This window comes from Rhinoderma darwinii, chromosome 5, assembly GCF_050947455.1.
Source record: "Rhinoderma darwinii isolate aRhiDar2 chromosome 5, aRhiDar2.hap1, whole genome shotgun sequence".
NCBI classification, from domain to species: Eukaryota; Metazoa; Chordata; class Amphibia; order Anura; family Rhinodermatidae; genus Rhinoderma; species Rhinoderma darwinii.
In genome coordinates this window covers 211,387,339-211,400,571 of record NC_134691.1, presented here as the reverse complement: position 1 = coordinate 211,400,571, position 13,233 = coordinate 211,387,339, and the positions used below count along the sequence as shown (strand labels likewise).

General features: G+C 41.6%; 1 protein-coding gene across 6 annotated transcripts in view; it reads left to right on the top strand.

The window, feature by feature from the left end:
* TENT4A (terminal nucleotidyltransferase 4A) overlaps positions 1–13,233 on the top strand; it is a 78,651-nt gene that overhangs the window by 46,458 nt on the left and 18,960 nt on the right. For all 6 annotated transcript variants that reach the window (XM_075826923.1, XM_075826918.1, XM_075826922.1 and 3 more), the window contains 2 exons: positions 4,977–5,135; positions 5,228–5,386. In XM_075826923.1, coding sequence (XP_075683038.1) covers positions 4,977–5,135; positions 5,228–5,386 — 318 coding nt within the window. The remainder of the gene's footprint in view (positions 1–4,976; positions 5,136–5,227; positions 5,387–13,233) is intronic.

Here is a 13,233-nt window from a genome sequence, read left to right as displayed (position 1 = left end):
TAAAATAATGGCTGTCACACTGACTCGTGTATTTCAATGGACCCGTTCACACGGCCGTTGTTTCAACGTAGCGTGTGAAGGGCCTGAGAAAAAAAAATAGGACATGTTACTATTTTACTGCGTGTCACGCATCCCTCCATAGACTCTAGTCTATTGATCCGTGACAACGCGTCCCGCATGGGTGCACCTAGGACATGAAAAACGTCAGTTCTTCACGTCCGGGTTTGCCGAAGCTCGTCTGAATGTAGCCTTTGACTACGGTAATAATCTATTATTTTATCTATTTTATCAATCTATTCTTAAAGGGGTTGCCCACTACTGGACTACAAATGACCTATCCACCGCAGAGGTAATCAGTACATGATCTGTGGGAGTCTGACACCCAGACTCCGCACTGTTAAGCCGCTCCGGCAGCCTCCGAGCGCCTAACGTACATGCCGAAAGCAGTATGCTCCGTCTACTGAATAGAGGCAAGCTTCTATTCAAGTGAATAGGAGTAGAGTTGCGATTCGGCAGCACGGTCGCTGTGCAATTTACGGAACAAACTGCTTATGGTTCCGTACATAGCTCAATTGGCCATAATATCCGATAGCCGGAGCGCCTGAACGGTGCGTGATCCGGGTGGCTGACCCACACAGATGATATACTGATGACCTATCCAGTGGACAGGTAATCTGTTGTTCAGTAGTGGACAACCTCTTTAACTGATACAGAATTTTCGTATTGTGCCCCCCCCCCCTAGGACCTAAACTTCACTTGACTCAAATGACATGGGTAGGTGGATCAAGTGAAGATTATTATGGCTCTTCTCTGCGCCAATGGCATTACGGTCATCTATTACTGGGACGATCTACCTCTTTGGAGAGGTTGTCCTCTCTGGAGGGTGTTTACACAGTGTCAACAACCTTACACTGTATACACGAAAGCGATTAAGTGGATCAACAGTAAGTACTCCCAGCTCAGCGCATGGAGTTTTTGGAAATAATTTTCAATCTCAGGACAGTCAGCATTCACCACCCGGTGGACAAGATCAGGTCCATCATGCCCAGGATGACTACTTTTTCATAAAGCTCCCTCTTCCATACGATTCTTCATGCAGGTGCCTGGCAAGGTGGTTCAGACCTTTTGAAGGCCACTCCATATGTGCAATTCCACACAAGGCCGCTTCAGAGGACTATACGCTTATGCTGGGACAATTCTCGGGGCACACTGGACAAGTTACGTAGGTTATTAATCTATGGAGCTATTCCCTGGTTTGACCATTCCTATCTAAGGCAGAATTTGTTTTATTGGGACAGTGTTCCCTATCTTGGAACACAGCTTTTTTTAGTGGGGGATTGGGCGCCAATCTGCACAATTTTTGCAATGTCATTTCGCTTGCTAATCAGATTAAATCCCTGGATAATCTCCAGAATCTGAAAGGCATCAAAGCCCTCCTTGAACTTTTTTTCAAAAGAATCCTCCATCACAACATCCTGTGGCAGTGTTCTACATTCTCACTGCTCTCGCAGTAAAAAATCCCTGTCTGATGGTGGTGGAACCTTTTTTTCCTCTAGATGTAGAGAATGCCCCCTTGGTCATTGGTTACAGGCCTAGGTGTAAAAAGATTAGAATTCTGTACTGCCAAATTATATATAATGTGTACATGTACATACATTCATTGTAATTACATCGCCCACAAGCCATTTTTTTTTTTTTGGTGTAAACTAAATAGTTTGACTATTCTTGGTAATGTAATACACCCATTCTCTATTACCTTGGTCACCCTTATTTGAACCCGTTCTAGTTAAGCTATGTCCTTATATTATACACAGGTGCCCAAAATTTTACACACTATTCCTTGTGTGGTCTGACTAGTGATTTTGTATAGAGGCAAAACTGTTTTTGTCATGAGCATCTATGCCTCTTTTGATGCATCCCATGATTTTATTTGCCTTGGCAGTAGCTGCCTGGCACTGGTTGCTAAAGGTAAATGTACGGTCCACCAATATCCTCAAATCTTTTTTAGTAGTTTAACCCAGTATTTTACCATGTAACGCATAATAGTAAAATTTGTTTCGATTTAACCTTACATTACACATTCTTATGCAAAAATTAAGTTACAATGCCTTTTTGCTTTTTTGTTCATTTTTCTATACTTTCTCAGTCTATCTGCATGGAGGACAGTGGGTGGTGCTGCATTGCTCCCCACATGACTACAGTCTTACGCACTCTGCGTCCTAGCAGTGCCTACTGAAAGCAGAGGGCTAGTTCAGGGTTTGCTTTATACTCCGCATGCTCGCCCTGTGCAGCAAGGATGGGAATCCGCAAGTGAGGTTTCCCTGCACAGAGAGCCAGCGCTTCAATAGGAATAAAGCTGGATGATCTGCACATTCTTGATTGCAGAGTGAAGAACTACTTAAGGATGTGTACTATTGTGACAAATAACCAATTCCAACCCAGTGTTTATCCTTTTATATAGCTGGGTTCGTATTCAAACGGTACATTTTCGAAAATTCTGTATGTTTGGGAACATGGGCGAATAATACATGTGTATTTTTGAAAAGAGTCATGCACAACTTTAATCAATTTTGCAGATGGAAAATGCCTTTTGACGTTTATGGAGAGATTGAAAAACAGATCAAATACCAATGCATTTGTATTTTAAAGTGTCGGTCTCATGTAGTTCAGTTTCCTGCTTGGAAAACCGCTTATAAGTATAACTAGCCAATACTTATGGAATACTGATGGAATTTCATGTGTCGTTATTGCGAAACCCTATTACGGACGTTTACAAATAAGTTTGTGTAAAAAGCCATAGGCAAAAAAATACATGCATAATTGCAAGACTGGAGATTTTTTTCTTTTCTTATGACTATTAAAAAATTGTTTCGTTTTCCCAAAACTGCTTCTAGGCATCCTCTATTTTAGATCCGATTTTGTCAGTTCAGCTGAACCTAAGGCTCGGCTGAGAGTGTCATGTGTGTCTAACACACTGGACCGTCATGATGAATGATTTCAATCACTTCTTAGTTCATGAACTTAGATGTGATTGGTATCATGGTGAGCCTGTGTTAATTTTGTCTCTCCACTTATCAGGCTCCTTTCTTCCTGCCGTGCCATAACTGGTCACTCAGTCTGAATTTACTTAGTGTATCTCCTCTTGAGGAGCAAAAATATCAGCTCACTAAGGGATCAAATCCTAGCTGCTCATAGAAGTCTATGGAAAGGGGAGAAGGGAGCAGGGTGAGGCTGCTTCTGAGGTTCCTTGTAAGTTGTATATCTCACCCCACTGCTCAGCTACACTCAGGTGTGTGTGTGTGTACCTCACGTGTGCAGTGCATGGAAGACGTGGTAGCGTTTAGACTCCGCCACTACTCAAAATTGAGAATTAGAGTACCTGCAGAGGGGCATACTACTAAAATAAAAACTGAATACAGAATGTAAGTAGTCTAGTTATTCCTCATGTAAACACGACCATTTATTCTGAAAGGGGAGGTACGCTTCAAGTGTTACATGGTGAGTACAGTTCAAAACACAAGACTCGTATGTCTATCCAGTTGATCCAAGCGGTGGGAGAAAGAGTAGAGAAATGGGTAAACAAGAATTCTGTCAAGCAGTTTTTGCTTTTTGTAAGTTTCTATAAATTAACGTTTTACAGTGTTGTGCCTATAATCATAGTATATAAATGTAATATATCGGATCTTGGAAATATTCAGTGGCATGCCGCTTGGTTAATAAAGTGAATGGGAGGTTGCGTACAACCAGATTGTCTAAGTTAAATTTGGAGAAATTTAGCCTTACAGTTGACCTTATTTATAAATATGTCGGTGCCAAGCATTGCTACACTAGGTGTTCATTCAAAGAGCTGCAGTGGATTAGTAGTAAAAAAATAAATTCTTGCTTTTGTTCTAATTTAAGAGGCTCTGTCACCAGATTCTGAAACCCCTATCTCCTATTGCATGTGATCGGCGCTGCAATGTAGATAACAGTAACGTTTTTTTTTTTTTTAAAAACTTTCATTTTTGGCTGTTATGAGCTATTTTATATATATATATATATATATATATATATATATATATATATGCAAATGAGCTTTGAAATGGACAACTGGGCGTGTATTGTGTTTTTAACTGGGCGTGTTTATGTGCTACGTTCTATCCTGACCGCTGGTGAATTCTCCGTGCGGTCTTCGCAGTGCTGCCACAGAGTTTAAGGCAGCACAGAGTATTTTAGGAGCCGCGTTCTGCTCCCGTAGGTAAACGGGGTAGCAGCACTGCGAAGACCGCACAGAGAATTCACCGGCGGTCAGGATAGAACGTAGCAGCTAGATGAGGGGAACACACCCAGCTGCTAAGTGAGACACAGCAGGGCGCGCTTCCAACACAACCGTGCTGTTAGCTATACAGCTGACGGCTGTCAGCCGTGCAGTAGGATCTTGTGCGGGGTGGTGACTTGCCAATCATGTGAAGCTGTTATTGAGGACAGGAGTGGAGGAGAGGTAACAGACTGAGAGCTACATAATGGTAAGAGCAGAGTTCACAGCAGCACAGAATATTTCAGGAGAGGAGCGTGCAGATGTTGAGTGTATGATGCTGACTGGTCACGGATTGGTCAGCGTCATACAAATAAACACGCCCAGTTAAAAACACTATACACGCCCAGTTGGACATAACGGGAAAAAAAACGCCCAGTTGTCCATTTCAAAGCTCATTTGCATCTATATATAAAATAGCTCATAACTTGGCCAAAAATGAAAGTTTTTAATAAAAAAAAACGACGTTGCTGTTATCTACATTGCAGCGCCGATCACATGCAATAGGAGAAGGGATTTGAGAATCTGGTGACAGAGCCTCTTTAATAGCTATAGAGTTGTTCCACAAATATTGGATACTAGTTGCATAGTGTGGCTATAAAGAGACACATGTTCAGCCCATGCCAGGATGTTCTCATGATGGATTTATTTTTTATTTATTTTTTTCCTTTTCTTCCTTAAGGACTCTGATACTCCACCATCTGTTACACCAAGAATTCAGCATTTTAATCTGCAGCCAAGGACTCCAGTTCTGGCAGGATTGCACCCAACATTGACTATATCTACTAACAGACCCAAAGACGCACATTCTAGAGCCCTGATTGTTTCTGCCGCTGCTCAGGTACTTATTTAATAACCGTGCTGACCTTGCAAATCTGCTCAATGTCTTTTGTTTTCTCGAAATAAGCATCTATTTTGTTTTTTCCTTTTCAGACAAATTATGCCATCTCTGCCCCAACTCTTGGGATGCCTCTACCTCCTTGCAGACAAGCTGGTATTAAACCAGCCTCACTGAAAACCATTCATCATGTGTTTTATTCTGGTTCTCTTTCTGCAGCCAATAGCCACACTACAACTCCACATTATCTTAAGGTATTGATGTTTTGTTACTTTACTTACATGAAAAGGGTTATCAGTATTCAGAATTATTTTTTAAGAGGGCCACTATATTTCTAAGCTGTAATCTGTTACTATCACTGGCTTCCAAGTTTGTATGCAATTTAGCCATACATCCCCTAAAAAAAGCACTCCAGCAGCCTTTTTTTTTTTGCAAATAAAATGACACTGCTCGCATATTGTTGGTGTTATACACTTTTAACTTTTCATTATGATCAGCTATGCCATGTGATCTGTCTGAACAGCAATATAGACCATTCTCTCCTGTGTACTTCAAGATTACATCAACTATTAAATCCCTCCTGGCACCTCTCAGACACCACCTTGTTACTCTCCCCCTGCCCCCCCCCCCCCCCATGCATATAGTGCTGCTGAGATTATTTTTTTTCCTATCTGAAGGAGCAGTGATATAATAGGAGAGTCCATACAATGATTAGCTGCAGAGTTACAAAACTCCCCTGACTCACACTGCTTGTCAATACAGTCTGCAAGTGCTGTGTGCAGAATCCCCAGTGTATTTCTGTAAGATTCCGCTTCGCACTGCTATCCCACACAGCTCCTCGTCTCCCCCCCCACAACACACAAAATCCCGCACTTGCGTGTCGATGTCCTGTTCTAGTGCGTGAGCACAACACTACACCATAGCGGCACAAGAGCATTAACTAGATATGAGGCCCGGATGACGCAGGGAAGGGTATCGGACCATACTTGACGGGCACGTGCGCGCTTTCTCAGATGAGATTTCGGCATTCAGGGCCATTCTGTTTTCGGCGGTGGGCGAGCATAAGAGGAACGAACGAGAATGCGGGATTATTACCATAAATGGCGCGAAATGTTTGCAGACCGTATTTATGGTCGGGATATGGGGATAACGACAAACTTTTGATAGCAGCGGCCAGTGTGAGGTGAGTAGATTTCAATAGGTGAAATGCTGCTGACCAGTTCCCTTTTAAAGGGGTTTTCCCATCAGGGACAATGACATATTAACCGGATAGGTCATAAATGTCACATAGATGCAGGTCCCACCTCTGGGATCTGCACCCATCTCTAGAACGGGGCCTCCTATGCCTACCTCTGTTCTGGCTGATTTCCGACCATGAAGAAAAACGTGTAGCTCGCGATTTCTGCAACTTCCATAGTAGTGAATTGCCATTTTGGAAGCATGCGAGCTACGCTGTTTCTGTAACTACTATTCAGTTCTATGGGACTTAAGAAAACAGCGTAGCTTGCAGAACTATGTGGTTTTCCTATTTATTGTCGGAAATCGCAAGCTTCAGCCACAACACAGAGGTAGAACGGGGTTTAGGGGGTCTCGTTCTAGAAATAGATTTGGGACCCGCATCTATCGGACATCTATGACCTATCCTTTGGATATATCATAAATGCCCTTGATGGAAAAAACAAAAACTTTTAAGTCACCTGACCTTACTTCGAGTGAGTAGGGTGAGTGGACGGGCAAAGGAGGGAATGACGCAGCGGCGATGAGAGCGATATCGGGGAGTGCACCAGTCCAGTCATCTGACCTCACATCACTGACCGGACTGGTCCACTCCTGGGCCGGCACTCACCAAATCTGCTCAGGCCGCCGCCGCCATACTTGGCTCCGTCTGCCCTTCTCCTGCTCCTAAATGCGAGTGAGTAGGGCGGATGGCACGGCGACAGTGTAGTCGGCCAGACCAAATGATCTCGCGGGTCGGATGTTCCCCAGCCCCTGTCGTGAATTCTAGATGATACCAAACTGAAATATCTAGGTACAATATTTGGGGCACAGCAAGCATTTAAAGTGGTGGAGCAGGATGATAGTCCAGGTTTTGTTTCTATCTTGCCAATCAGGATATGGGTCCTGTGTCACATTTAGGGTATTTTTTTTCCCCCCTCCCTACTACAGCTGTGAGAAGATGAGGGGTTGCACATCTAATGCCCCCTGCATCTAATTAAACCATTTGTCAACTCTGTGACTGACGTCTACCTGCCTCTGAGTCGCTGAGATTTTTGGTCTCTTCAGTTCTGGTAAATGTGGTATGTGAATGTAGTCATAAGTAAGCACTCTGCACATCTTTAACTTAAGGAGTTGTGCATCTATCTATGTTTGAATCAAACTTTGAGACACAACTGTGACTTTTTTAAAAAAAATATTAAAACCTTTTATTGCCACCATGTGATGGTTTGCTTAAAAATTGCATTAATCACTTCAAGCTAGGGCTCATGCACTCTGCCATATTATGGCTTCATAAAGATCTGAGTTGTAAGGAGCCGTCATAAGGCGACCGTAGAAAACTCTTATAGAAGTCTGTTAGATTCTGTATGTTTTATCCCTTCCCGACATTCGCCATATATATATATATATATATATATATATATATATATATATACATATATATATATGTGTGTGTGTGTATGTATATATGTGTGTAAGTATATATTCCCATAAAGCGCAGCCCCATTATGTCGCAGTGGAAGTGCGGGCTCAGGAGCCCGCACAAACTGGCTGATTAACCCCTCCGATGCTGCGTTCCATAGAGATTGCGCAGCATCTGAGGGGTTTTAGTCACTGACACCCCAGCAGTGTGACCGCTGGGTTGCAGGTGGCTGCAATGGCAACCGAAGGCCTAATACTGGCCTCCCGGTCTGCAAGTAACGGAAGGCTCCTATGCCCCAATCAGAGGCGGGGCCTAAAATGCTAACGGTACCATCGGCAAGGAGGCGCTGGCTAAGCCTCCGGCTCAGAAGCTAAGCTGGCGCTAGCAGTGGGGGTTTGCTGTATGTTACAGCGGACACTCCGCTGTAACGGCAGGAACCGGAGCTAGCTCCGATCTCTGCCATTAACCCCTTAGATGCAGCCTTAGTGTTTTGTAGCATATCGCCCACTGCTACTATGGCAACAGGAGACCTAACAATGGTCTCCTGTCTTCCATTACGGAAGCAGATTAGGCCCTGCCCGGAGGCACAGCCTGATCGGCTTGCTGTCAGTGGACTGACAGTTCTAATACATTGTACTACGTAGGTAGTGCAATGTATTAGAATATCAATCAAACAGTTGGACCTTCAAGTCCCCTAGTGGGACTAAAAAAAGGTGTCAAAAAATAAAGTTTCAAGTAATAAAATACACAATAGACCCTTTTTCCCTGATCAAGTCACTTATTATTGAAAGAAAATAATAAACCATACATATTTTGTATCTCAGTGTCCGTAACGACCTGAACTAACAAATTATTATGTTTGTCCCTCGTAGTCAATGCCATAAAAAATACTGCCGGACTTGCTGTTTTTTTGGTCACTTTGTCTTCCAAAAATGGAAAGAAAAAGTGATCAAAAATTTGCATGTATCCAAAAATGGTACCTAGAAAATCTATAGCTTGGATCGCAATATCAAGCCCTCATACAGCTCCGTTGATGAAAAAATTAAAGTTATGGGTCATACAACATGGCGATAGAAAAAAATACATTATTTTTACAAAGGTAATTTTATTGTGCAAAAAGTTGTAAAACAAAGTGCTAAAAATTTGATTATCGCCGGAATCGTACTGACCTGCAGAATAAAGTAAACATGTCATTTATGATTCGTGGTGAACACTATATTATAAGAAAAATCCTATATCAGAATTGCTGTTTTTTTTTGGTCACCTTGCCTCCCAAAAAAAAGGATAAAAAGTGATCAGGCCCATGTACCCCAAAATGGTACCAATAATAACTACAGCTCGTCCCATAAAAAAAACAGCCCTTATACCACTACGTCTATGAAAAAATAAAGTAAGTTAAGGCTCTAAGTCGGGAAAGAAAAATATGCAGTTGTCCAGGCCCTAGGGGAACATTTCTTCAGTTTCAAGAGGCGATTTATCAAGTAAATAAAATTAGGGGACCAGGAAGGGGAGGGCCCAAACATATCTGCTGGAAGCTAGGGTGCCCGTATTATTCCAGGACAACACTTTCCCAGCAAAATTCTTCAAACCGCAAAGGTGCAGAGTGTGGACCAAAAGGGGGATAAGGAAGGACGTCATTTATCAGTGAGACGCACTGGCCTGTGTATAAAGGATTGCTTCAAAGCGTAACACACATCCATGGATTATTTTACTCCATGATACCACCTGACTATGCCCCTGGTGTACTCTGCCCGGTTTACATATGCATCCACATTATAAACTAAAATACTAGTAAAACTCCAAACAAAACTACTACCAAGCAAAATCCACACTCCAAAAGCCAAATGGTGCTCCCTCCCTTCTGAGCCCTGCAGTGTGCTCAAACAGCAGTTTACGTCCACATATGGCATCGCTAAACCAGGGAGAACCCTTTAACAATTTTTGGGATGTGTCTCCAGTGGCACAAATTTGCCACTGAAATGGTATATTTGGAATAAATTGCTATTTTTACTTTGCACCATCCGTAGCGCAATCATTTATAGGAAAGGGCTGTGGGGTGAAAATGAAATGCTCACTCCACCCCTTAATAAATGCCTTGTGGGGTGTAGTTTCTAAAATGGGGTCCCTTGTCAGGGGTTTCTTTTTATTATTTCACATCAGAGCCTCATCAATCGTGAACCAATACTTTGTAAGTCGCGAAATTAGGCCTCAATTTCACGTGGTACTCTTTCACTCCTGAGTCCTGTCGAACATTCAGGCAAAAGATTAGGACCACATGTGGGGTGTTTCTGAAACCGGGAAACACAGCATAATAATTAGATATAACCTAGAAGAGCGAGATGCTGGACAGACAAGGGAGTATGCAAAAAATAGAAAAATACTTTATTGAATTTACATAATAAGCTACAATAGATAAAAGAATCCATAAACCAACATCTAAGAAAGGGCAGTTGGCCGTGTGTCTCATAGATAAACAAATGGTACAAAAATTGTACCAATAAGCACACCTTCCAATGAGATTAACTATAGACTATAGGGAAGACCATATGTGTATAACAATGTGCTGCATAAGCATGATTAATACAAAATGGTAATAAAAGTGAATTATAAAGTCCATATGAACATAAGGGAAGGCAATAATGCACAAGAAAGTACTAAAGCAAGTCAAAGGGATGTAACATACCCATGATAGATGCAAATAGAGAACACAGCGAATGGCCACCCCAACGCGCGTTTCGGCGCTAATGCCTTAGTGTGGGGGATAATTAGAGCTGTCTTTTCATGGTGGCACAGGCTGGGCACGACATATTGGCAGATCTATGGAAAATTCACATTTTAACCCTGCAACATAGAGTGCACACTAATTTCTGGAAAACACCTGCTGGGTTAACATGCTTCCTACACACCTAGATGAATACCTCGTGGGGTGTAGTTTCCAAAAAGCGGTCACTTCTGGGGGGTTTCCACTGTTTTGGTCCCACAGTGCCTTTGCAAAGGTGACACTGCGCCCAGAAACCAATCCAGCAAAATTTGCACGCCAAATGGCACTCCTTCCCTACTGTGCCCAAACCGCAGTTCATGACCACATATGCCGTACTCGGGAGACATTGCTTTACAAATGTTGGGGTGCTTTAAGTCCTTTTATTTGTTGAGAAAATTAAGAATTTTGAGCTAAAGCAACATCTTATGGTGCCGAGAAATCAATCCAGCAAAATCTGCGCTCCAAAAGCCAAATTGCGCTCTATCCCTTCTAAGCCTTGCCATGTGTCCAAACAGCAGTTTGACAACCACTTATTTTTTTTATTTAGCTAAAACTTCTTATTGGAAAAATGTAAATTTATTTTCATGTCCAAATTCTAATAAAATCTATGAAACACCTGTGGGTTCATAATACACTACACCCCTAAATTAATTCCCTGTGGGGTGTAGTGTACAAAATGAGGTTGTCTTTGGGGTGTTCCCTGTGTTTCCTATGTTTTGGCATCACAAGACCTTTAAACCTGACATGGTGCCCATAATATAATCTAATGAAAAGAAGGCCCCAAAATCCACTAGGTGCTCCTTTGCTTCTGAGGCCAGTGTTTCAGTCCATTAGCACACACGGGCCAAATGTGGGATATTTCTAAAGACTGTAGAATCTGGGCAATAAACATTGAGTTGCGTTTCTTTTGTAAAACCTGCTGTTACAGAAAATTTATTTAAACATTTCTGCAAAAAAATAATTTATAAATTTCACCTACGTTGCTTTAATTCTTGTGAAACGCCTTAAGGGTTAAGAAATGTTCTAAATGCGGTTTTGAATACTTTGAGGGGTGCAGCTTTTAAAATGGGGGGGATTTATGGGGGATTTGTAATATTTTAGGCCCTCAAAACCACTTCAGATCTGAACTGGTCCATGAGAAAATAGCCTTTTGAAATTTTCTTGTAAATGTGAGAAATTGCTTCTAAAGTTCCAAGCCTTGTAACATCCTCGGGAAATAAAAGGACGGTCAAAAAACTATGCAAACATAGTAGATACGTTTGGAAATGTTAACTAGTAACTATTTTGTGTGGTATTACTATCAATTGTACGAACAGATAAAAATGTTCTCTACATTTTGGTGTTTCTCAGAAATATTGAATTTGACTACATTTTTTTTTTTTTTCACCAAAGTCCAACATGTTTTGAGAAAACAATCTCAATCGCTTGGATAGATAAAAGCATTCCTAAGTTATTACTGCATAAAGTGACACATGTCAGATTTGAAAAATAATGCTGTCAGGAAGGTCAAAAGTGGCCACAGCAGGTAGGGGTTAAACAAGAGTGTGACATGTTAAACACCATATTGAGGAGCTATTCTCCTGTAAAAGTTTCTTTTGGCGCTCTAATATGTGGCACCACATGAAGGTACACTAAGTGCCTATGCCTCAGTGTTGCACGCCATACAATGTCCATGCACACTTCTTTTGCATTAGACTGTGGAAGTGTTAGGGTATGTTAACACTGCTTATTTTCAGCCGTTTTTCCGGAAGAAAACGTCCCGAAAAACAGCTAAAAATACGGAGATTGAACGCCTCCAAACATCTGCTCATTGATTTCAATGGGAAAAACTGCGTTCCGTTCCGATAGTTTGTAAACGGCGCATATTAAACGCGCTGTAAAATGGTACATGTAAATTCTTGAGCCGTTTTTGGAGTTTGCGTTCTCAATAGAAAAACCGCTCCAAAAAGGCTGAAAATCGGAGGCTATTTTCCCTTGAAAACATCAGTCTTTTACAGCCGTTTTTTGTTTAGCGTGTGAACATACCCTTAGACACAATTAAGTGTAGACTTCTATGGCGGCCGGGAGAATGTCCGAAAATAGGGCATGTGCCATTTCTTGACGGCCCGGTTTCCTGGGCCGTCAAAAAATCTGTCCTGTGAATAGCCCCATTTGGGGTCTGTTGTTCCTACTACGGCCGTGTGACAACGTTTTTGAACGGCCGTCACATGGCCGGCAAACCCTGTCGTGTGAATAGGGCCTTAGGGTATGTTCGCACAGTATGTTTGAGGCAGAAAAAATATTGTTGACATATTGTACTTTGTTAATGAAAAGTATGGTCGATTTTTATATTTGTAGAAAAAAAATGAATTTTTCAAAATTTAAATGTATCTGCTTGTAAAACGGATAGTAATACCACACAATAGTTACTAGTTAACATTTACCATATATGTATGCTTTGTTTTAATCAGTTTTTTTTTAACGTCTTATTTTTCTAGGACGTTACAAGGCCTAAAATTTTGGGAGCAATTTCTCCACTTTTCAACAATTTCAAAAGGCTATTTTTTCAGGGACCAGTTCTGAGGGGGCTTTGAGGGCCTTTATATATTAGTATAAATAAATCACTCAATTTTAGATATTGCACCCCTCAAAGTATCTAAAACCGCATTTAGAACGTTTCTTAACCATTTAAGTGTTTCACAGGAATTAAAGCAAAGTAGAAG